The sequence below is a fragment of the Ahaetulla prasina genome, chromosome 16 (genome assembly GCF_028640845.1).
Source record: "Ahaetulla prasina isolate Xishuangbanna chromosome 16, ASM2864084v1, whole genome shotgun sequence".
NCBI classification, from domain to species: domain Eukaryota; kingdom Metazoa; phylum Chordata; class Lepidosauria; order Squamata; family Colubridae; genus Ahaetulla; species Ahaetulla prasina.
Genome location: NC_080554.1, coordinates 5,366,213 through 5,391,566, shown reverse-complemented (window position 1 = coordinate 5,391,566; position 25,354 = coordinate 5,366,213). Strand labels below are relative to the sequence as shown.

At 46.9% G+C, this 25,354-nt stretch overlaps 1 protein-coding gene across 10 annotated transcripts; it reads right to left on the bottom strand.

Annotated features, from left to right (window-relative positions):
* LOC131186117 (uncharacterized) lies at nt 1-23,882 on the bottom strand. Of its 10 annotated transcripts, none has more exons than XR_009152305.1 (4): nt 23,602-23,875; nt 22,503-22,569; nt 18,799-18,847; nt 17,680-17,768 (listed from the first exon to the last, which is right to left on the bottom strand). XR_009152305.1 is itself a non-coding variant. In XM_058159392.1 (3 exons), exon 3 carries the CDS (start codon nt 4,321-4,323, stop codon nt 2,953-2,955), a length of 1,371 nt encoding a protein of 456 aa, XP_058015375.1. In that variant the 5' UTR covers nt 4,324-4,371; nt 22,503-22,569; nt 23,602-23,857; the 3' UTR covers nt 1-2,952. The 10 variants fall into 10 exon arrangements, 5 of the variants coding, with proteins under 5 accessions (XP_058015375.1, XP_058015373.1, XP_058015371.1 ...); XR_009152301.1 differs by having other exon boundaries at nt 23,611-23,866; XR_009152303.1 differs by lacking the exons at nt 17,680-17,768; nt 18,799-18,847 and adding exons at nt 18,857-22,051; nt 22,165-22,299 and having other exon boundaries at nt 23,611-23,882.
* Between the last annotated feature and the right edge of the window lie 1,472 nt (nt 23,883-25,354).

Sequence of the window (25,354 nt, the reverse complement as noted above, 5' to 3'; positions counted from 1 at the left end):
TTGTCAAGAATAAATTTATTGTCCTTCAAAGTTTCCGTATGGACAACTCTTTAGAAAGAGAGTTTTTTAATCCATTTAACAGAAGTTCATGAACATGATTAGGATTATAAACCTCGGAGCCCCATTTTCAATAAAGCAGCTTTTTCAAGTGAACAAAGATATTTATCCTCATTACAGGATTTTGTCCTGAGTACATGGACATATTTTTGTTTTTCAAGGGAAGTACCACCTTCCATTTTTTTATACCATTAAATCCCAGGCTATACTTGCTATTGGATTTTATCTCAAGGCTTAATAAGCAATTGCCATGGATATCACCCATCCATTCTCTACAGATAAACAACAGATTCCTGGTTGAACTCACAGTTTATTTCTTATTTATTTCTCCCTCTGGCTTCCCATTTTTTTCAATCAAATCAAGATCGATTAGAACAGGGGTTCCCACTATCGGGCCGCGGCCGGTTCGAAACCGGGCCGCATGAGCGATGGACAAGCGTAGGCAAAGCTCCAGTCACAGGAATGGCCAACAGGTGCGCAGCCGTGACGCTGCATGTGTGCAGACACAAGGCACTTGAGCAGAAGGTGTTTGGGCTCGCGCACGCAGCTTCATTTGCACAAGTGGAGCTTCACGCACAAACACAAGTGCCCGCTGCTTGCACATGTGGAGCTTGGTGCACAAACGCAACATCCACTCAAACACGAACCTCGGTTCGTCGCTGTTTGCGCCCACGGAACCGTGTGCATGCACACACATGCCTGCCACTCAGTGGTGGGACCACCAGTTCTCTGCCCTAATGATTTCTTCCAACAACCAGGTTGCCAAACTGCTCAGAAAGTTAACCACCGGTTCTCCCGAAGTGGTGCGAACCGGCTGAATCCCATCCACTCACTGCTGCCACTCACAAACTGGGCCAGGTCGCCAAGCTGCAAAAGTTGGAGACCACTGGATTAGAAGACCTGCCTTCTTTTCCCTGATTCAGGGGTGTCAAACTCAAGGCCCAGGGGGCTGGATCCGTCCCACGGGGTGCTTAGATCTGCCCTACGGGGCCGCCCTAAAAACAGCGAAGGACCGGCCCGTGGTGCCTCTGCCAGCGAAAACGGAGCTCCATTTTTGCTGACAGAGCATTGCGGGAAGGAGTCGCGGCTGAAAACGGAGCTCGGGAGCCCGTTTTCGCTGGCAGGGCACTTGGGCCGCCACAGGCACCTCCTGACACTAGTGAGGTTGCCCTGGCCACGCCCACACTGCCCCCTCCACCAAAGTTAAATACAACCCTGATGCGGCCCTCAATGAAATCGAATTTGACGCCCCTGCCCTGATCGATAAGCTTAAACATCTTCAACATCGGTCCCAATGATTCGAGGAGATCGACCGCACAACGGATTGTGATCAAGTTCCACCACAGCAGCGAAGTTCTAAAAATGAAACGAACCTATAATAAATAAAAGAGAATGCTACAGAATGAGAACACGCTACAACCTTACGGGAAAGACTAACCCACCAACCAAGGTATGGCGAAATGCAGGCAGTTCTTGACTTACAACCGTTCGTTTAGTGGCCATTTGAAGTGACAACGGGATTGTACAAAAAAGGGACTTACGATCGTTTTTTCACACTTCTGACCTTCGTGGTCATGGGATCAAAATTCCGATGCTTGGGGACTGACTCACATTTATGACGGTTGCGGTGTCCCGGGGTCATGTGATCCCCTTCTGTGACCTTCAGACAAGCAAGGTCAATGGGGAAAGCCGGATTCACTTAACAACCTCGGGTGGCCAACTTAACAAATTTCGGCGATTCCCTTGACAACCGTGGCAAGCGAAGTCGTAAAAAATGGTGCAAAACTCACTTAACGAACGTTTCACTTAGCAGCAGAAACGTGGGGCTGAATTGTGGTCGTAAGTCGAGGACAACCTGTGTTTAAAGTTTCAATGACCGCCATCGAAGGACTAGCCATCAGTCTTTTCCACGAAAAGCGTTTTAAGATGAGGGCGCTGCACCAAAGTGAGCATTTTTTGTGTTCCTGAAGTAGAAATAGTGTCAAGACTGAGAGGTAGATCATGCAATCAATTGAGGAGTGTGTGTGTCTTTGTGCTTAGTTGTCTGTGTGTATGTTGGAGAGAGACTGACCTAGCTGGGGGCAGGAGGAGTCAAGCAGGGAATTAGTCTGGAATCCCTACATGGACGCAAGTACCGTATTTTTTGGAGTATAAGACCCAACGGAGTATAAGACAAACCTAGTGTTTTTGCAGAGGAAAATAAGAAAAAAAGCTGATTGGCAGGTGGATCGGCCTCCTGGAATACCCCCAATCAGCTGTTCCCAGAGGCGAATTTTAGCAACAGGTTCCTTGGCTGTGAATTCTGTGCCTTGCTTTTTTTTTTTTGCTTTTTTTTCTGCCTCTGAAACTTCTGAAACTGCTTCAGAAAAAAGCCTCTGAAGCTCTATTTGGGGGCTTTTTTCCTGAAGCTCTGTTTGGGGGCTTTTTTTCTGAAGCTCTGTTTGGAGGCTTTTTTTTCTGAAGCTCTGTTTGGGGGCTTATTTTCTGAAGCTCTGTTTGGAAGCTTTTTTCTTAAGCTCTGTTTGGGGGCTTTTTTTCTGAAGCTCTGTTTGGAGGCTTTTTTTCTGAAGCTCTGTTTGGGGAGCCACTGCAACCTCTGTTTGAGAAGCTGGGCGGGGCTACATTTGGAGTATAAAACACACCCAGATTTCCACCCTCTTTTTTTTGGGGGGGGGGGAAGGTGCGTCTTATACTTTGAAAAATATGGTAGGTGAAATGTAACCCTCCCATTGAACCTTATCTAGTTTTACCCTGAGTAAGACTGAGACGATTCCTATCCATTTTTCATGTGTGGATCTGGTTGTTCGCACTTGACAATATAGATGTGAGTGTACACACACACACACACACACACACACACACACAAAACCATGCACAGACACACACCGATGCTATTTACGAAGGCATCAACTTTTTTGCTCTTGCGCCAGATTTACCAGCTCCTAAAATCCCGGATTTAAATAAGACATCATTCACTTTGGGGATCAAAGTTTTGTTGTATCTCCAGAAGGTTGGGTCTTGGATCAAAGCGCTGTTGGGCACGTTCGTACGTTCGGGGATCCTGCAGTGGAAGTTAAAGGCGAGATCGTTGGGGACTCGAACGGAGCCTCCGTACAGCTTGAGGACAGAATGGACCGAGGTCTGAATGACTCTGGTCGGATCCAGAATCATTTTCACGTTATTGAAACTGTGAACGTCGTTGGGTTCCTTGTGGATGTGTTCAAAGACGTTAAATCCCGGCACCGTCGTCCAGGATGAAAAGTTGAAAGGCGTCTCGGAGAAAACGGTGCGACGGAACACCTGGTTTTCGAAGAGGAAAATCCCAACTCCCGGATGTTCCTTTTCCAATCTTTCCATTAGGGACTTCCAGTCCTCATCCTTCATGGGAAGAATAAACTCATCGGGGTCAATCAGCAAGAGATATTTGCTTTTAAACATGTTGTAGTACACGCAGTCGTTCAAGGCCGCGATTTGCCCGTAGTAGCCGAAATCTTTCCTTTCCATGGAGTAATGCCAGTGGCTCGAGACGTTCAGGTACGAATCGATGGGCCAAGGAATAATTTCCACGATGCCTTGGGAGATGTAATACTCGAGGACTTTCTCCATCAACGAGCTGCAACTGTTCTTGTATATCGTGACTCTTTGGACCCCCAGAAGCCTGTACAGTTCCATGGACTGCACGAACTGCAAGACGTTGTCGTAATTCCCAAACATGGTAGACATGCAGATCGTGAAATCCACAGAGGGCTTCTCCGGATAGAGGTTTCGGATGGGGAATAGGGGCAGGTGGGTCGATTCCAGCTCGGGATTCCAGGGATGGACAGAAATGACGTGAGCTCGGCAGTCTTCTGGCTGAAGACAAAGCAGATCTGCGGTGACGTACGGGAAATCAAAGCGGTCTTGGTGGAGATCGATTTCTCCTGGTATGACCTGAATCGCCTGGCTGTTCTCGCAGCAAAAGATGCAGTAAAGCTCCTTGACTTTTTGATGATGGATAACGCTCAGGACGCGGACGAGGTTCCCCTCACGCTTGTCAGAATAAGGGGTGATGATAAAACTGTGTTTATCCCGGAGCGGGGTGATTGTATCGTCGGCGAGCCGGCCTTTGCAAAAACTGACAGGACGTTTCTCTTGCTTGGCATTTTCACTCAACGGATCCCAGCCCCGGCTCTTCTTCCAATAATACGACACAAGGCACAACGTAAAGATGAAAAGGAAGCTGCAAATTCGAGGGGGCGAGCTGTTTTTTCTCCTCCAGATGGACATTTCCCGAAGCTCCTGCAGTTGATTGTTCAGTATTTCATTTCATTTGGTCTAAATAAGGAGGGGGGGGGAGAAAGAGAAAAGAGTGAGTTGCCACCATGTTACTGCTCGTTTTGCAAGGCAATCTTTTTTTGCAAAATACCTTATACCTTATGCCACCAGACTTGAAATCCTGGGTTTAGAAAATTTAGAACTACGCCGCCTTCGACATGACCTGAGTTTAACTCATAGAATCATCTATTACAATGTCCTTCCTGTCGAAGACTACTTCAGCTTCGATCACAACAATACAAGAGCGAACAATAGATTTAAACTTAATGTTAACTGCTTCAATCTTGATTGCAGAAAATATGACTTCTGTGACAGAGTTGTTAATGCTTGGAACACACTACCTGACTCTGTGGTCTCTTCTCAAAGTCCCCAAAGCTTTAACCAAAAACTATCTACCATTGACCTCACCCCATTCCTAAGAGGTCTGTAAGGGGCGTGCATAAGAGCACAAACGTGCCTACTGTTCCTGTCCTATTGTTTTCCTTTGTTATATCCAATTAATATAGTTATTACATACTCATGCTCATATTTATGCTTATATATTGTATAATTATTTCATGCTTATGCTTATATATACTGTGTGACAAAAATAAATAAATAAATAAATAAAAGAGTGAGATGCCCAGGGTGTGGGCTGCTGGGGATTCACAAGGGTTCGGGAGAACCTCTAGCTAAGATTCTGTGCAGTTTGGAGAACCCCCCAAAACCCACTCCTGGCTGGCCCCGCCCACCCCCTCTCAGAAGTCCCCACGTGGCCCGTTTTGGATGCAGGTAAGTGCAGGGCATGTGCAGAGGCTCAGGGAGGGTGAAAAATAGGCCTACTGGAAGTTCGGGAAGAGAGCCTCTGGGGCCTGGAGTGGCCGTTTTCGCCCTCCCAGAGGCTCGAGGAAAGCCTCCAGAGCAGGGGTGAAATGCTCCTGGTTCGGACCAGATCGCCCGAACCAGTAGCGATGGCGGCAGGTGGTTCAGAGAACCAGTAGCAAAAATCCCTGCCCCCCTGCCTACGGTCTGCATGAGCAGGGGGTTGAACTAGATAACCTCCAAGGTACCCTTCCAACTCTGTTACCTGTTACTTATAGCCAACGCAGCAGCCCCATTATCACGCGACTAACATTCGGATGCTAGGCAACCAGCATATATTTATGATGGTTGCCGTGTCCCACGGTCATGTAATGGGACAGCAAAGTCGGTGGGAGGAGCCAAACTTGCTGAATGACCTCACGATTTGCTTAACAACGGCCATGGTCTGCTTACCGACCGCGGCCGTAAAACTGGGCACAACTCCCTTACGACCCGCCTTGGTTAACAACAGAAATTCAATGATGGCTTGTAAATTTGAGGATTACCTGCACTCTATTATTAACAGTAGCTTCTAGTTAAAAGGTTCGCCATCCCTGAATTGGAAGGGGCCTTGGAGGTCATCTATCCAACCCCCTGCTCAGGCAGGAAAGCCTGTACCATTTTAAACAAATGGCTGTCCAATCTCTTTTTAAAAACCCTCCACATGTTGGAGCACCCACAACTTCTGGAGGCAACTTCTGTTCCATGGATTAATGGATCTGGGGTTATAGGATAACAGAGAACGGAATTGTTGTGGCTCCAGCCCCTGAACCTGGCCCCTTTCCCGAAAGTGATTCTGAGAGTGAGGGGGAAGGGCCGGTAAGGCTTACCTCAGGAGCACCGATTCCTTTGGCTCGGTTCCAGGAGCCAGAACCAGACCAGTCGGAGGACGTAATGAGGCCGACATCCCCTGATTCCTCCCTTCCCCAGGCTACGCCCTCAGACACAGCTGATAATCATACTAATCAAGCCTGGATCGACCCACGCTTCAGAAGATTAGAGAGGCGACATCATCAAAAGGAAGGGTGGGGCTAATCTCTAATCTAATCTCTAATCTAATCTCTCTCTAATGCCCCCTCTCTTATATATCCACAGGATATATAAGGAGCTTTGGGATTGCTCTCACTTCCACGGGAAGCAAATTAGCTGAACCGTGTCGAAGTGAGCTGAAATCTTAAATCTGTTTGAACTTTTTGGCAGGCAGCTGCGTTTTCTCGGCCAGGACTGATAGGAGCCGTGTAACCACTGGCTGTAGGCCAGCTCATTACTCCAAAGTGAGGACGGAGACAGAACAGGAATTGGAAGGGACCTTGGAGGTCTTCTAGTCCAACCCCTTGCTCGGGCAAGGAAACCTGTAACATTTCAGGCAAATGGTTGTCCAATCTCTTCTTTAAAAATATAAAAACCTCCCGTGTTGGAGCTTCCACAACTTCTGGTGGGAAGCCGTTCCACGGATTCTAACAGTTCTAACTGTCAGGAAATTTCTTGGGCTGCATTTTCCTTCTGTCTGCAGACCCACCTACAGCAGCCATTTTTCCTTCTTGCCATAGCTGCCCTAACATGCTTACTATGGAAAATGGGAGATACAACCAAATACGCCTAGAGGAGCCCAGGTTTCGACGTGTTGCGATCAGATAAAGAAAAGCTCTTGTCAGCTCCAAAATTCCTCTTTTCGCCGCTTCTGAATCCAAGCCTGCACATGCCCTTCGCACAATTTCTCAATTCGTGCAGCCATCTTTGATTTTTTAAGCCGCTTAAGAGACCACGTATGGCCAGTCTAGAGAAAAGAAGGACTGGGGAGGGGAGGGGACATGATAGCAGGTCTTCCCAGAGAAGAGGGAAGGGTCAACTTATTTCCCAATGCACCAGACAAGGAACGACATGATGGAAACGAATCAAGGAGAGAAGTAATCTGGAGTTAAGGAGAATTTATGACAATAAAGGAGAATTTATGACAATGTTTGTGTATACTGTTGTGACAAAAAGAAAATAATAATAATAATAAAAAAAAGAAACTTCCTAACGGTGAGGACAATCGATCAGTGTCAGGTTCCGGTGTACAAATGGACAGGGTGCCATGACCTTCTGGCTTCGCCAGAACCTCCGCACCCACCGGAATGGCAGCCCGCGGCCATGCATCGGGGCTGACATGCGGCCCTCCCCTACCAGGAAGTTGGGACCAGGAACCGCAATGTTGAGATGAAAGATATCCTAGATAGGAGATAGCACAGAGGAAGACTCCAATATATGGTAGTATGGAAAGGGTATCCACCCTCAGAGGCTTCCTGGGTATCCAGTGAAGGCGTGAACGCCCCCGGACTAACCGTAGCATTCCATTGACGCGCGTCAGGGCTGACAACCGGTGGAATGGCTTCCCTTCAGAAGCTGTGAATGCTTCATCACTGGAGGTTTTTAAGAAGACACTGGAAAGCCACTTGTCCGAAAGGGTATAAGATTTCCTGAGGGGTTAGATTAGAAGACCTCCAAGGTCCCTTCTATTCTGACTGATTGAAGACATGGGGAAATGTGGCTCCCCGCAACCCAAGGCACCCCCTCAAACCCTTACCCTACTTGAACTAACATCGCCACCTTTCTTCCCCACCCCCACCCCGTCCCGCCCTGGCCCCCCCGAAGCAATCACTCAATATTAAATTATTTGAACCTTGGGATGGTTTTGATCTTCGATGTCCCTTCTCCGATGCCTCCGGCCAAAAGCATGCGTCAAGTCTCTAAAATGAGAAACGTTTCATTAATTATCCACACGGCTTAAGGGCGGGGAAGGAGTTGCTTTGATGGGCACCTGCTTCTTCTTCTTCTTTTTTTTTTTATTTCACTACCTTCCCTTCTTCCGCTTTAATAATTGTTGAATCCGTTCATCACTGTCGAAGGGCAGAGAGAAAGCGGCAGCAGGGTTACAGATTAGCCCATCCATCGTGAACCGATTAACTCTTCTGCTCCCAGAATTCAGAAAGGAGTTCACAACTTTATTGTCCTTAAAATTTGGAGATCTCACCAGATTTTTTAACTGAGGAAGGGAAAGGGATCTCGATCTCAGAATAACAAAGAATTGGAAGGGACCTTGGAGGTCTTCTAGTCTAACCCCCCTCAAGCAAACCCTGTTTTCAGACCAACGCCTGTCCAATCTCTCCTTGAAAAACTCCGGTGATGGAGCATCCACAACTTCTGGAGACAAGCTGGTTCCCCTGATGAATGGTTATTTATTTATTTATTTATTTATTTGTCAAACACAACAACATATATAAGCATAAGCATGAAATAACTATATGAATTGGATACAACCAAAGGGGACATTAGGACAGGGACGGTAGGCACGCTGGTGCTCTTACGCACGTCCCTTACGGACTTCTTAGGAATGGAGTGAGGTCGATAGTAGATAGTCTTTGGTTAAAGGTTTGGGGATTTTGGGAAGAGACCACGGAGTCAGGTAAGTTCTCCTTAATTCTAGATAGGTTCTTCGCTTTCATCAGCTCCATTTAGTTCTCTTTGTTTTCGAGTTGTGTTTAAGGCACCTCCCGAACAGGCGGGACTTTTATTACCTTAAGCAATAAGCAAAGCCTGCTATTTTCACAACTGTCTTCCTGCCACCCACCTCTCTTTGAAGGTGAGACAGTGGAAGAGGCCATCCGCAACAGTTTCAGAGTGGTTTCCTACAAGGGTTGGAAGACACCTTGGCCAGGTCTTCTCCAGATTGCTCAGCCCCCCGCCACCACCCGTGATACACAGCAAGCTGGCAAACCCACCTACCCTACTCACATCGCTCCAAGAGGCTGGCAGCTTTTTCATCTTCTGTGGCTCGGCATATGTCTCTCGTTCAGCCTCTCTCTCTCTCTCTCTCACAACGGGAAGGAGTGAGTCAGCTCCCTCCTCTGCTTCTGAGGATCTTCCCTCATCCTGAAGTTCGGTGGAGCAGGAGGAGCAAAACTCTGAATCTGACCTGGGCTCTGAGCGAAAGGAAACAGGACTTCAAAGCCCCTCTGGTGATCAGGAGTTTCATCCCTGCGCTCTAGCTAGCTAGCTGGTGGGAGGGAACTATTGCTGTTAGGGGAGATGTAGGCTGGCTTATCTTTTGCTTGCTCTCTTTTTTGGGGGGGTGGGGGGTCGGTGCCTGGCATGTGTGTGTGTATGTGTGTGTCTCTGTGTGTGTGTGTTGTTTTGTTAGGCATTGGAAGATATGGATAGGTGGGCCAGGACACACGCAAATGAACTCTGGGGAGAGGGAAAAATTACGGAGAGAACCAACCTAGAACTAAGGGAACTAGAGAACCAACCTAGAACTAAGAGAACTAGAGAACCAACTTACAACTAAGAGAACTAGAGATCCGACCTAGAAGTAAAAGAACTAGAGAACCAACCTAGAACCAAGGGAAACAACCTAGAACTAAGTGAAAGTAGAGAACTAAACCTAGAACTAAAAGACCCAACCTAGAACTAAGGGAACTAGAGAACCAACCTAGAACCAAGAGAACCAACCTACAACTAAGAGAACTAGAGATCCGACCTAGAAGTAAAAGAACTAGAGAACCAACCTAGAACCAAAGGAAACAACCTCGAACTAAGAGAAGTAGAGAAGTAGAGAACTAACCTAGAACTAAGAGAACTAGAGAACCAACCTAACGGTGAGAGCGGTCAACCACCTCCAGAAGCTGTGGGTGCTCCATAGCTGGAGATTTTGAAGAAGAGATTAGACAGCCGTTTGTCTGGAATGGTTTAGGGCAGTGATGGTGCCGAGTATCCAAACCGCACATGTCCACATGCAAGAATGCAAGTGCCCCCGTGCATGTGCCCCGCCCCCTGTGCATGCATCGCATCCCCCCCACGCCCCGTTTTGTCTTCCCAGGTTGGTTCGGGAGGCATTCCAGGCCCAAAACGGGGTACCATTTCTTCCGCCCGCACCCCATTTTGGCTTCCAGACTGGTGCGGGCGGAAGAAATGGTAGGGCGGAAGAAAGGTAGAGCGTGCTCTGGGGGAGGGGGTGGAACCAGCTAGACCAATTCTTGAATACAGCTCGCCTGTCTGGAACCCACACCTCATTTCTGACATCAATACAATTGAGAGTGTCCAGAAATATTTTACAAGAAGAGTTCTCCACTCCTCCGATCACAACAAAATACCTTATGCCACCAGACTTGAAATCCTGGGTTTAGAAAATTTAGAACTCCGCTGCCTTCGACATGACCTGAGCATATCTCATAAAATCATCTGCTACAATGTCCTTCCTGTCGAAGACTACTTCAGCTTCAATCGCAACAATACAAGAGCACACAATAGATTTAAGCTTAATGTGAACCGCTCCAATCTTGACTGTAGAAAATATGACTTCAGTAACAGAGTTGTTAATGCCTGGAATGCACTACCTGACTCTGTGGTCTCTTCCCAAAATCCAAAAAGCTTTAACCAAAGACTATCTACTATCGACCTCACCCCTTTCCTAAGAGGTGTGTAAGGGGCGTGCATAAGAGCACCAGCGTGCCTACCGTTCCTGTCCTAATGTCCCCTTTGATTGTATCCAATTTCATATAGTTATCACATACTTATGCTTATATATCGTATAGTTATTTCATGCTTATGCTTATATATACTGTTGTGACAAAATAAATAAATAAATAAATAAATAAATAAATAAATAAATAAATAAATAAATAAATAAATAAATAAATAAATAAATAAATCAGGGAAGGCCCGCACATGTGTTGCAAAGACCCAAAGACCAGCGGGTCTTTGACTAGCTGGCCAGCGGTAGGCGCACATACATGCTGGGCTCGGGCACGGTGAAGCTGAGCTGGGGTGATGGCTGGTATGCCTGCAGAGAGGGCTTTGCATGCCACTGGTGGCACGCGTACCATAGGTTGGCCATCACGGGTTTAGGGTCTCCTCCTTGAGCAGGGGGCTGGACTAGAAGACCTCCAAGGTCCCTTCCACCTCTGTTACTCTGTTATTCTGAATTGAAGAGGGGGATTTCAGTCTTGGGAGAACCTACAGTCCCAATGAGGGACAGGGGTAGGGAAGACGGGTAGCTGTGCTCGGAGACACCCAGAGAAGGCTCCCAATACCCGGCCCTAAGCAATCACCTACGGGACGAAGAAAGCAGATCCATAGTTATGTGGACTCCTGTTTTGGAAGGAAGGGTAAGCGTGTAAATAAATATAAAAACTCTGCCCTAAAACACAAACGAATAACGTTCACCAGGGTGCCAGCCTGGCAGGATTAATTGAGATGTGGGTGAGCTTGGAGGGTGGAATGCGGGGGGGGGGGGTGATTGACTCTCCGGCTCACAAAAAATTCAGGCTTTTTAAGAGACGATGTCAGAAAAACGGGTGGTTTGGAAGCCAAATTTTTTTTGAACCCAGATGCCAGAATGGAAGCTGGGACAAGATGCAGGGTTGAATTTCATGCTTAAAAATGGTATTTCTTGCTGTTTTTGAAATTGAGAGTTTTTGGTGCCTTCGGAGGAAAAACCGTGATGCCAGGGTCAGAAAAATGGGTGGTTTGGAAGACATTTTTTTTTTTTAACCCGAATGCTAGAACGGAAGCTGGGACGAGATTCAGGGTTCAATTTCATGCTTAAAAATGGTATTTCTTGCTGTTTTTGAAATTGAGATTTTTTGGTGCCGTCGGAGGAAAAACCGTGATGCCGGGGTCAGAACATAACATAACATAACATAACATAACATAACAACAGAGTTGGAAGGGACCTTGGAGGCCTTCTAGTCCAACCCCCTGCCTAGGCAGGAACCCTACACCATCTCAGACAGATGGTTATCCAACATTTTCTTAAAAATTTCCAGTGTTGGAGCTGGGACAAGATTCAGGGTTGAATTTCATGCTTAAAAATGGTATTTCTTGCTGTTTTTGAAATTGAGAGTTTTTGGTGCCTTCGGAGGAAAAACCGTCCACTAATTGGAATATGGCTGTCAGGCCTGGAAACCATACTAGACTTTAGGGTTCCAGACGCTGCCACATTTTTCCCCTGAGGGGAAGAAGGGGAGCTGAGGGGTATGGTAACATTCTTCAAACGGTCAAGGTCGGATGGTGTTCACATCTGCAGGAAGAGTGGCGAGAAGATATTCGAATGAACTGGGAGAACGTGGGACCATGTGACCATCAAAGGGGTCAGGGGGGTGGGACTCTTGGGGTTTGTATAACTGGGAAAAGAATCCGGAAATTCAGTTTTGGAATTTCACTCATCGTGTGCCAGTTTCCTCATGCTAGTAAAGAACTCTGAAAAACAATGGCTTCTGAGGTTTTTTTATGCAGAAGAGATTTTTCTGGAACCTTGATATTATTCCAAAACTCTGACTTTCTTTTGCTAACGATACCCTCTCCTCCACTCAGAGGGGGCCCGTTAGGGGGGTGCTGGGCCCCAGCCTCCGCAACCTCCACAGCGGTGCAAAGACCCAGCGAAGATGGAAGAGCAGCAAGCTGAAACCATGGAAATAGCACAGAAGCTTGAATCTAACGATTTAGTTGAAATCACCTACTTCCCATCGGAAGATATGACTCAAAAACCCGAAGTGGTAGAGCCTGCTTGTCAGCTTGGAGCACGGCCCAAAGACTCCGATTCATGGGTAAACTGTCGTTCGGGAGAAAACATTTCCCCGGGGTGGAATGGAGAGCCCCCTCCCTCTTCTCAACCTCACTGGAGGACAGTAAAACCTGGAGAATCTGGAGAGTCACTGGATTGGGACCTGAGAAACCCCCTGAGATCCCAGTCCCTATTAGACCTCCCTGAAACTTTTGAGCGTTTGGAAGTGAGGCCTCGTATAAGCTCAGCTCACGCACCTCGAGAGCCTTTAGCTCAGCCTAAATTCACCTTCCCTCCCACCAGAGAGGGAGAAATTACTGAAGCTCAAAGCCGTTCCGATGAACGCAGGAGGACCTCCCTTCCCTCCTTCAGATGGCAGGGAGTTCAGGCAGCACCAGGGACTTGGGGGGACTCGCAACTCCCCCCTCCAATTGACTTTTCCCGCCAACAGAAGCCTACGCTGCCTCCAGCTGCTTCTATTCCTCCTGGTTGGGCATTTTATCCTGGACAAGGGTGGATCCAATACCAATGGCAACCAGCCAGTTCAGCACCTTTCTTTCCTGGGGGCCCCAGGCCGATTTTTGCCTCGTCAGCTGAAGCATTTCAAGGACTTCCTTCTCAGCAGCCAGGGGGAATTTCACCCCCCTTCACAACTCAGCAATCAGCTACAACAGCAACGGCCGTCCCCCAAATCCCTCTTCAACCGCAAGCAGGCCAGCTAAACCCACCTGCACCCCCTCACCCAGCCCCTCCCCCTTTCAAACCAACCTTTGATGGGAATCCACACCACCTAGCTTACTTTCTCAGCAGAATTGAGGCTTACGTTGAACAATATAGACATCAATACCCATCAGAAAGAAGTCTAATCAACGCCATCTCGGATGGTATGAACGTGGGGCTAGCCTCAGAATGGATAGCTCAACTACACAATGAACGTGCACCAGAACTAAACGATGTTCATGTATTCATGGCACTGCTTCGCAACCGGTTTCAAGATGATGACCTAATTGCAGAATGTGAAACCACCTTAAAAACGATGAAGCAAGGTAACAAACCTCTAAAACAATTTGTATGGGATTTCAGAAGGGTTGCTGGCAATCTTAGACATTGGCCAGAACGCATCGTCCTCCACTACTTCAAAGAGGCCATTGATCAAAACATCAGAAAAGCCTGCTCCACCAGAGGAATCCCAGAACAACTAAATGACTGGTACAACGTGTCCATTGCTCTGGACAGAGAATTCAACCCCCACCAAAGCCGGTGTTACAGTGTTATGTAAATTACCAACAAGAAAACTGGTCAGATTTGTTACCATTTGCAGAGGTCGCATATAATAATGCGGTACACAGCAGCACGGGGTTAACCCCTTTTCAAGTAACCACCGGCATGGACTTCGTTCCAATGCCTGAACTCCCTGTGCAACCCCCCACTTCCGTTTCCCTAACGGACTGGATGAATTCGTTGAAAAAAGGTTGGGAAAATACAAAAAAGGCCTTGGCTGTGACAGCTCGGAATTACAAAGCCCAAGCTGACAAACACCGTTCCCTTCAACCCCCTTTTCGCATTGGAGATAAAGTATTTTTATCTACTAAGTATCTGAGGTTGAGAATACCCAGCAGAAAATTCGGTCCAAAATTTTTGGGTCCTTTCCCCATTGTAAAAATTATTAATCCCGTTACCGTCCAACTCAAGCTCCCTCGAATGTTGGGGAAAATACACCCGGTATTCCATACCAGCTTATTAAAACCTGCTAGACAATCTGGTCTGAGACCTCAACCTGCCGCTCCCCCACCACCCTTGATAATCCAAGGTGAAACCCACTATGAAATCAAGAAAATCCTTGACTCTAGACTATATAGAGGTCAATTACAATATTTAGTCCACTGGAAGGGATATCCATTATCTGAATCTACTTGGGTCAAAAGTTGGAAAGTAAATGCGGACAATTTGATTAAACAATTTCATGACACTTTCCCTGACAAACCTAAAAGACCTCTTGGACAGGGGAGGGGGCGGTAGAAGGGAAGTGTAGACCATTGACACTCTTCTTTATCAACTCTTTGTTTTCTTTCCTAGGATATAGCTTCTTTTCCAAGGGGGGACGCCTGTCAGGCCTGGAAACCATACTAGACTTTAGGGTTCCAGACGCTGCACATTTTTCCCCTGAGGGGAAGAAGGGGGGTTGAGGGGTATGGTAACATTCTTCAAGCGGTCAAGGTCGGATGGGGTTCACATCTGCAGGAAGAGTAGCGAGAGGATATTCGAATGAACTGGGAGAACGTGGGACCATATGACCATCAAAGGGGTCAGGGGGGTGGGACTCTTGGGGTTTGTATAACTGGGAAAAGAATCCGGAAGTTCAGTTTTGGAATTTCACTCATCGTGTGCCAGTTTCCTCATGCTAGTAAAGAACTCTGAAAAACAATGGCTTCTGAGTTTTTTTATTGCAGAAGAGGTTTTTCTGGAACCTTGACAGTGGCATTACGTCATCCCTTTTGTTTCTTGGTCTCTGGCTGGCACTGAGCCCAGTGAATGGGCCAGCGATGTAGCTTTTCCCTAGAAATAAGAGATGATGTAATGCCCAACAGAGACAACATCATTGGAATATGAGATTACGTCACCACAGAGTCAAGCCAGTAGCCTAGAATTCTTGGAACCAAGGCCATGGGAAAGCCACAAGGACATCTTCCTGCGACACAGCTGCCCTTGAAGGGACTTGGTCCCATGCCAGAAGCGGTTTAGAAATTGGACTGGGGGCTCTGGACCACCAGGCAGCCCCTGGGAAGGACGGCAGGCAGGAGGCAGGCTACCTGGGCTTCTGGTTGGCCAACGGGATGTGACCTTGATAAAACCATCTATATGCTGTCTTGGTTGAAGTCTTTCTGAAGAGTCTTATGTTGGCTCAGGTATGGGATCATAAAAACATAATTGGAATGCAGCATTATTTCCATATTTCCTTGTGTGTCCAATCATAGTTGGCCAATAAAAATTCTATTCTATTCTATTCTATTCTATTCTATTCTATTCTATTCTATTCTATTCTATTCTATTCTATTCTATTCTATTCTATCCTTGCATCCAAGTTGGCTTGCATCTAGAAGAAAAAACCTGAAAGCTGCAGTTCTACTGGCTCACCAGTAGGTGGTAGTGGAGTGTGGGGTAGCTATTTTGCTGCCCTCTATTGGCCCTTTGGAACATGACACTCCCTGATGAGAAAAACTGAGCTCAAAGTGTATAAAAATCATGTGATTAAAATTCCTTTTGCAGTTGGACAGTTTGTGAGGCGTATTTGGCCAAAACCTGTGTTGATAATTAGAAAAAAAAATGTGTGAATTTCTACAGTTAATGAAATACCACCTGTATTGGTTTGATGATCCTAATATATACCGAGATTTTACAAAGCATGTGAAATAAACGATCGACGGCATCTGTCCTTTTGAATCTCTTTAATTTTTAATAAAGTCAAACAAGAGGAAAAACCAAGGAGACCTTTTTTTAGGCATCTTTAAACACTTTTAAAATCCCACCCAGGTGGATAAAAGATGGGGGCCGAAGGAAAACAAAACAAAACACACACACACTCATTTTCCAAAGTCCTATTCTCTTAATTTTAAAAAGATCTGGTTAAAAAAACAAAAGAGGATATGAATCTTGGGAAATTAATAAACAGATTCATAAGAAGTCGGGGGGGGGGGGGAAAGGGCAGCCAGCTGATTTGCACACAGTGGTTCCTGCCTTCTCCTACATGTTGTAGCCCTTAATAGAAAGACCAACAGGAAGGTTGAATTCTCCCATAAAAAGAACCCAGCCCCCCCCCCCCGCCCCCAATCCATACGGGAAAATCTCAGGATTCACGAGGCAGGGACGATAGTTGGCCGAAAAAGATATGGATACTCAAGTCTTTCTATCATTCCTGTCCTCTTGAGACGCGACTTGGCAGTATCGCGCAGTAAGCAGATTCCAGCAGTAAAAGGATTGTCTCAAGCAGCTCCTATTTTTCTTTTCTCGGGACTGCTGAACAGCCAGGGAGAGGGTTGAGCCTGGAACATGGTTAATTTTCAGCCCCAGTTGTCGAAAGGAAAGGAAGGGAAGGGTTCACATAAATATATATATGCAGTGACAAAAGGGAGAGGGAGGGAGGGAGGGAGGGAGGGAGGGAGAAGAAAGGAAAGAGAGAGAAAGATATGAAAGAAAGAAAAAGGAAGGTGGGAAGGAAGGAAGGAAAGAGAAAGAAATGAAAGAAAAGAAGAGGAAGGAAGGGAAAAAATAAAAGAAAGGAAGAGATGAGCAAATGAATGAATGAATGAAAGGAGGAGGAAAAAAGAAGAGAAGGGAGGAAGAATAAATGAGGAAGAAAGGAAAGAATTAAGGATGGAAAGAAAAGAAAAGAAAGAGAGGCAGGAAGGAAGGAAAACGAAAGAAATGAAAGGAATGAAAAAGGAATGAAAAGGAGGTAGGAGGAAAGAAGGAAAATGAAAGGAAGAAATGATCGAATGAATGGATGAATGAATGAATGGAAGGAAGAGGAATAAAGAAGAGAAGGGAGGAAGAATAAATGAAGAAAGGAAAGCAAAGAATTAAGGATGAAAAGAGTGTAGGGAGGAAGGAAGGGAAGAAGGAAAAGACGGAGGAAAGGCCCACTCACATGGCATATTCTGGGATTTCGGCACAAACCGGGGCTTGCTCAGATACCGTTTGGGGGAAGAAAGGCTAACACTCCGCCCCCTTCGAAATAAAGGCGGGTCTTCTTAAAGACACGCCCCCTCCCCCCCAAACGTTTGCAAAGTCCAGCTGGGCCGGAAGCAGGTTCCAAGCTTCCCAAGCGGTCAGTGAGGGCGGCTGCTGGATTCCAGGTGTGACCGTTTTCCAGGCGCCAGGAGAGGGAGGCTGTCCGCTTGCTCGGGGAAGGGCCTCTTGGACGAACGGCCGTGTCCGTTCATGGCGCCCCGGTTCCATTTGCAGAGGTCCCCGCTGAGAATGTCCTGGATGTGTTGGACGATCAGGTTGATGGCCACTGCCAAGGGAGAGGAGGAGATGGGAGAGTTGAGTCAGGGAGCCTAGATGGGTCATGAAATGTCTGCAAACAAACTGTGGCGGCCAGTGGTGGGTTGCCCCCGGTTCGGACCAGTTCTATAGAACCAGTAGCAAAACCGGCGGGAGGCTCCGCCCACTGACCTGAACGTCATCAAAAGTGACCTGCGCGTGCACGATGCGAACCGGTAGTAAAGGTAAATAGAACCCACCCCTGGTTGTGGCCCGTCGGCTGCCAGCCCGAATCAGAGGAGGAGGAGGCGTGGGAGTCAGGGTCAACATCAAGGCAACCTAAGAGCTCCGAGGGGGAAGAGGGAATGGAGCTGTCAGAGAAGAAGAGAGACAGAGACGGAGCCTGGGCCGTCCGTCAGTTCTCAGTTGGAGAGTCAACAACCTCCAGGTCTGGAGGTGGCTGAGGAGGAGGAGGAGGAGGAACAGCTGGGTCCAGTGCCTGACGCGTGGATGAGCAGAAAGCAGAGGAGAGGAGAGCAGTGGAAATCTATGGGCCGGTCCTTAGGATGAAAAAGCCACTGCTGCTAACGGAGCCCCACCCGAGCTCTGGAGATAAAAGGCAGGGGGCGGAGATGAATAGATGTGACAGACTGCGGGATGGCCTTGTTAGCTTGCAGCGAGAGAGAAACTTTTTCGCGGGGCTGTCGATGCTCCTAATAAAGGAATCTTTTGCGTTCACTTCAGAGGGTTTGTCGTGTTTGGAGAGCTGGGTCAGAACACAAACTCAGACAGAGCACCGAGGACAACCCCCCCCCCCAACCTTCTCATTCTGCTAAACTATCTCTGTATTTTTAGCAACCTACAAATTTCGGAAGCCTGTTTATTGCCCATTCACCCGCTCCCGGAGGAAAATGACACCCATCCTAGTTTAAGAGACGTTGAGATGCTCGCAAAATTTCTTCCAGCTTCTCGAACCAGAGCTGAACTTGTCTTACAAACAGGAATGTCGTTCAGTGGGATTTGGGATCCCACTTTCTCTATAAAGTTCTCACATTTCTTACCCATATTATCCACGCCTCGAGGAATAATGACGTCCGCATATTTCTTTGTCTGCAAGGCATAAAGAAAATCGCAATTCTCAAAAAAAAAAGCAACAACCCCAATCTGGCCTAAGCAATTATCAATTCAGAAGCGATCTTAGCCAGAAGAAAAGGAAACCAATTTCTTCTAACAAGCACTCTCAATAAAATAATGTACAATGTTTAATTATTCACGTATTAATTGCGGCTAAAAGTGTATTTGCACAAAATTGGAAAAGTGGAAAGAGATCCCCGCGGATGAGAATGCGGTTAGGAAAATATTAAGAATGTGCAGAAATGAACAGATTAACACTCGCAATTAAGGAGAAAGAACAAACGGAATAGTAGACGATATGGGAATTATTTTATCAATGGCTAGAGAATAAAAATGGAAGTTGGAAATAAAAGGAGATTAAAGAAGAGTAGAAAATATCATAAAATAGAGCTGTAAACAATATGATTGTTATTATTATGGCTATTAGGATTCTTACGTTTAATATTATTATTAGATTCTTATTAGAAGATACGTTAAGAGGGAAAAACGAATAGGATTACTATGTTCAATATTACAATGGTAAGAACAGAGAATTAATATCAATGTAATGAATGCTGTTGTAAATTTTGATGGTTATTGCACAGAGATATTTGTACACACTGTTTAAGGGAAGATGGAAAGTTTATATTAAAAAAAAAGTTTTATAGATGCCATTTACCACCTGCTAGGCTAGCCAAAATTTCATGCTTATGCTTATATATACTGTGTGACAAAAATAAATAAATAAATAAATAAAAGAGTGAGATGCCCAGGGTGTGGGCTGCTGGGGATTCACAAGGGTTCGGGAGAACCTCTAGCTAAGATTCTGTGCAGTTTGGAAAACCCCCCAAAACCCACTCCTGGCTGGCCCCACCCACCCCCTCTCAGAAGTCCCCACGTGGCCCGTTTTGGATGCAGGTAAGTGCAGGGAACGTGCAGAGGCTCGGGGAGGGTGAAAAATAGGCCTACTGGAAGTTTGGGAAGAGAGCCTCTGGGGCCTGGGGTGGCCGTTTTCGCCCTCCTAGAGGCTCGAGGAAAGCCTCCAGAGCAGGGGTGAAATGCTCCTGGTTCGGACCAGATCACCCGAACCGGTAGCAATGGCGGCAGGTGGTTCAGAGAACCAGTAGCAAAAATCCCTACCCCCCTGCCCACGGTCTGCATGAGCAGGGGGTTGAACTAGATAACCTCCAAGGTACCCTTCCAACTCTGTTATCTGTTACTTATAGCCAACGCAGCAGCCCCATTGTCACGCGACCAACATTCGGATGCTAGGCAACCACCACTATTTATGATGGTTGCCATGTCCCACGGTCATGCAATGGGACAGCAAAGTCGGTGGGAGGAGCTAAACTTGCTGAATGACCTCACGATTCGCTTAACAACGGCCATGGTCTGCTTACCGACCGCGGCCGTAAAACTGGGCACAACTCCCTTACGACCCGCCTCGGTTAACAACAGAAATTCAATGATGGCTTGTAAATTTGAGGATTACCTGCACTCTATTATTAACAGTAGCTTCTAGTTAAAAGGTTCGCCATCCCTGAATTGGAAGGGGCCTTGGAGGTCATCTATCCAACCCCCTGCTCAGGCAGGAAAGCCTGTACCATTTTAAACAAATGGCCGTCCAATCTCTTTTTAAAAACCCTCCACATGTTGGAGCACCCACAACTTCTGGAGGCAACTTCTGTTCCACGGATTAATGGATCTGGGGTTATAGGATAACAGAGAACGGAATTGTTGTGGCTCCAGCCCCCGAACCTGGCCCCATGCCCGAAAGTGACTCTGAGAGTGAGGGGGAAGGGTCGGTAAGGCTTACCTCAGGAGCACCGATTCCTTTGGCCCGGCTCCAGGAGCCAGAACCAGGCCAGTCGGAGGACGTAATGAGGCCGACTTCCCCTGATTCCTCCCTTCCTCAGGCTACGCCTACAGACGCAGCTGATAACCATACTAATCAAGCCTGGATCGACCCGCACTTCAGAAGATTAGAGAGGCGGCATCATCAAAAGGAAGGGTGGGGCTAATCTCTAATCTAATCTCTAATCTAATCTCTCTCTAATGCCCCCTCTCTTATATATCCACAGGATATATAAGGAGCTTTGGGATTGCTCTCACTTCCACGGGAAGCAAATTAGCTGAACCGTGTCGAAGTGAGCTGAAATCTTAAATCTGTTTGAACTTTTTGGCAGGCAGCTGCGTTTTCTCGGCCAGGACTGATAGGAGCCGTGTAACCACTGGCTGTAGGCCAGCTCATTACTCCAAAGTGAGGACGGAGACAGAACAAGAATTGGAAGGGACCTTGGAGGTCTTCTAGTCCAACCCCTTGCTCGGGCAAGGAAACCTGTAACATTTCAGGCAAATGGTTGTCCAATCTCTTCTTTAAAAATATAAAAACCTCCCGTGTTGGAGCTCCCACAACTTCTGGTGGGAAGCCGTTCCACGGATTCTAACAGTTCTAACTGTCAGGAAATTTTTCTGGCTGCATTTTCCTTCTGTCTGCAGACCTACCCAGCTACAGCAGCCATTTTTTCCTTCTCGCCATCACTGCCCTAACATGCTTACTATGGAAAATGGGAGATACAACCAAATACGCCTAGAGGAGCCCAGGTTTCGACGTGTTGCGATCAGATAAAGAAAAGCTCTTGTCAGCTCCAAAATTCCTCTTTTCGCCGCTTCTGAATCCAAGCCTGCACATGCCCTTCGCACAATTTCTCAATTCGTGCAGCCATCTTTGATTTTTAAGCCGCTTAAGAGACCACGTATGGCCAGTCTAGAGGAAAGAAGGACTGGGGAGGGGAGGGGACATGATAGCAGGACTTCCCAAAGAAGAGGGAAGGGTCAACTTATTTCCCAATGCACCAGACAAGGAACGACATGATGGAAACGAATCAAGGAGAGAAGTAATCTGGAATTAAGGAGAATTTATGACAATAAAGGAGAATTTATGACAATGTTTGTGTATACTGTTGTGACAAAAAGAAAATAATAATAATAATAAAAAAAAGAAACTTCCTAACGGTGAGGACAATCGATCAGTGTCAGGTTCCGGTGTACAAATGGACAGGGTGCCATGCCCTTCTGGCTTTGCCAGAACCTCCGCACCCACCGGAATGGCAGCCCGCGGCCATGCATCGGGGCTGACATGCGGCCCTCCCCTACCAGGAAGTTGGGACCAGGAACCGCAATGTTGAGATGAAAGATATCCTAGATAGGAGATAGCACAGAGGAAGACTCCAATATATGGTAGCATGGAAAGGGTATCCACCCTCAGAGGCTTCCTGGGTATCCAGTGAAGACGTGAACGCCCCCGGACTAACCGTAGCATTCCATTGACGCGCGTCAGGGCTGACAACCGGTGGAATGGCTTCCCTTCAGAAGCTGTGAATGCTTCATCACTGGAGGTTTTTAAGAAGACACTGGAAAGCCACTTGTCCGAAAGGGTATAGGATTTCCTGAGGGGTTAGATTAGAAGACCTCCAAGGTCCCTTCTATTCTGACTGATTGAAGACATGGGGAAATGTGGCTCCCCGCAACCCAAGGCACCCCCTCAAACCCATACCCTACTTGAACTAACATCGCCACCTTTCTTCCCCACCCCCACCCCGTCCCGCCCTGGCCCCCCCGAAGCAATCACTCAATATTAAATTATTTGAACCTTGGGATGGTTTTGATCTTCGATGTCCCTTCTCCGATGCCTCCAGCCAAAAGCATGCGTCAAGTCTCTAAAATGAGAAACGTTTCATTAATTATCCACACGGCTTAAGGGCGGGGAAGGAGTTGCTTTGATGGGCAGCTGCTTCTTCTTCTTCTTTTTTTTTTTTATTTCACTACCTTCCCTTCTTCCGCTTTAATAATTGTTGAATCCGTTCATCACTGTCGAAGGGCAGAGAGAAAGCGGCAGCAGGGTTACAGATTAGCCCATCCATCGTGAACCGATTAACTCTTCTGCTCCCAGAATTCAGAAAGGAGTTCACAACTTTATTGTCCTTAAAATTTGGAGAGCTCACCAGATTTTTTAACTGAGGAAGGGAAAGGGATCTCGATCTCAGAATAACAAAGAATTGGAAGGGACCTTGGAGGTCTTCTAGTCTAACCCCCCTCAAGCAAACCCTGTTTTCAGACCAACGCCTGTCCAATCTCTCCTTGAAAAACTCCGGTGATGGAGCATCCACAACTTCTGGAGACAAGCTGGTTCCCCTGATGAATGGTTTTTTATTTCTTTCTTTATTTATTTGTCAAACACAACAACATATATAAGCATGAAATAACTATATGAATTGGATACAACCAAAGGGGACATTAGGACAGGAACGGTAGGCACGCTGGTGCTCTTACGCACGTCCCTTACGGACCTCTTAGGAATGGAGTGAGGTCGATAGTAGATAGTCTTTGGTTAAAGCTTTGGGGATATTGGGAAGAGACCACGGAGTCAGGTAAGTTCTCCTTAATTCTAGATAGGTTCTTCGCTTTCATCAGCTCCATTTAGTTCTCTTTGTTTTCGAGTTGTGTTTAAGGCACCTCCCGAACAGGCGGGACTTTTATTACCTTAAGCAATAAGCAAAGCCTGCTATTTTCACAACTGTCTTCCTGCCACCCACCTCTCTTTGAAGGTGAGACAGTGGAAGAGGCCATCCGCAAGAGTTTCAGAGTGGTTTCCTACAAGGGTTGGAAGACACCTTGGCCAGGTCTTCTCCAGATTGCTCAGCCCCCCTGCCGCCACCCGTGATACACAGCAAGCTGGCAAACCCACCTACCCTACTCACATCGCTCCAAGAGGCTGGCAGCTTTTTCATCTTCTGTGGCTCGGCATATGTCTCTCGTTCAGCCTCTCTCTCTCTCTCACAACGGGAAGGAGTGAGTCAGCTCCCTCTTCTGCTTCTGAGGTTCTTCCCTCATCCTGAAGTTCGGTGGAGCAGGAGGAGCAAAACTCTGAATCTGACCTGGGCTCTGAGCGAAAGGAAACAGGACTTCGAAGCCCCTCTGGTGATCAGGAGTTTCATCCCTGCGCTCTAGCTAGCTAGCTGGTGGGAGGGAACTATTGCTGTTAGGGGAGATGTAGGCTGGCTTATCTTGTGCTTGCTCTCTTTTTTGGGGGGGGTCGGTGCCTGGCATGTGTGTGTGTATGTGTGTGTCTCTGTGTGTGTGTGTTGTTTTGTTAGGCATTGGAAGATATGGATAGGTGGGCCAGGACACACGCAAATGAACTCTGGGGAGAGGGAAAAATTACGGAGAGAACCAACCTAGAACTAAGGGAACTAGAGAACCAACCTAGAACTAAAAGACGCAACCTAGAACTAAGGGAACTAGAGAACCAACCTAGAACTAAGAGAACTAGAGAACCAACCTACAACTAAGAGAACTAGAGATCCGACCTAGAAGTAAAAGAACTAGAGAACCAACCTAGAACCAAGGGAAACAACCTAGAACTAAGGGAAAGTAGAGAACTAGAGAACCAACCTAGAACTAAAAGACCCAACCTAGAACTAAGGAAACTAGAGAACCAACCTAGAACTAAGGGAACTAGAGAACCAGCCTAGAACTAAGGGAACTAGAGAACCAGCCTAGAACTAAGGGAACTAGAGAACCAACCTAGAACCAAAGGAAACAGCCTAGAACTAAGAGAAGTAGAGAAGTAGAGAACTAACCTAGAACTAAGAGAACTAGAGAACCAACCTAACAGTGAGAGCGGTCAACCACCTCCAGAAGCTGTGGGTGCTCCATAGCTGGAGATTTTGAAGAAGAGATTAAACAGCCGTTTGTCTGGAATGGTTTAGGGCAGTGATGGTGCCGAGTATCCAAACCGCACATGTCCACATGCAAGAATGCAAGTGCCCCCGTGCATGTGCCCCGCCCCCTGTGCATGCATCGCATCCCCCCCACACCCCGTTTTGTCTTCCAGGTTGGTTCAGGAGGCATTCCAGGCCCAAAACAGGGTACCATTTCTTCCGCCCGCACCCCATTTTGGCTTCCAGATTGGTGCGGGCGGAAGAAATGGTAGGGCAGAAGAAAGGTAGGGCGTGCTCTGGGGGAGGGGGTGGTGGAACCAGCTAGACCAATTCTTGAATACAGCTCGCCTGTCTGGAACCCATACCTCATTTCTGACATCAATACAATTGAATGTGTCCAGAAATATTTTACAAACAAGAGTTCTCCACTCCTCTGAATACAACAAAATCCCTTATGCCACCAGACTTGAAATCCTGGGTTTAGAAAATTTAGAACTCCGCCGCCTTCGACATGACATGAGCATATCTCATAAAATCATCTGCTACGTCCTTCCTGTCAAAGACTACTTCAGCTTCAATCGCAACAATACAGGAGCACACAATAGATTTAAGCTTAATGTGAACCGCTCCAATCTTGACTGTAGAAAATACGACTTCAGTAACAGAGTTGTTAATGCCTGGAATGCACTACCTGACTCTGTGGTCTCTTCCCAAAATCCCCAAAGCTTCAACCAAAGACTATCTACTATTGACCTCACCCCATTCCTAAGAGGTCTGTAAG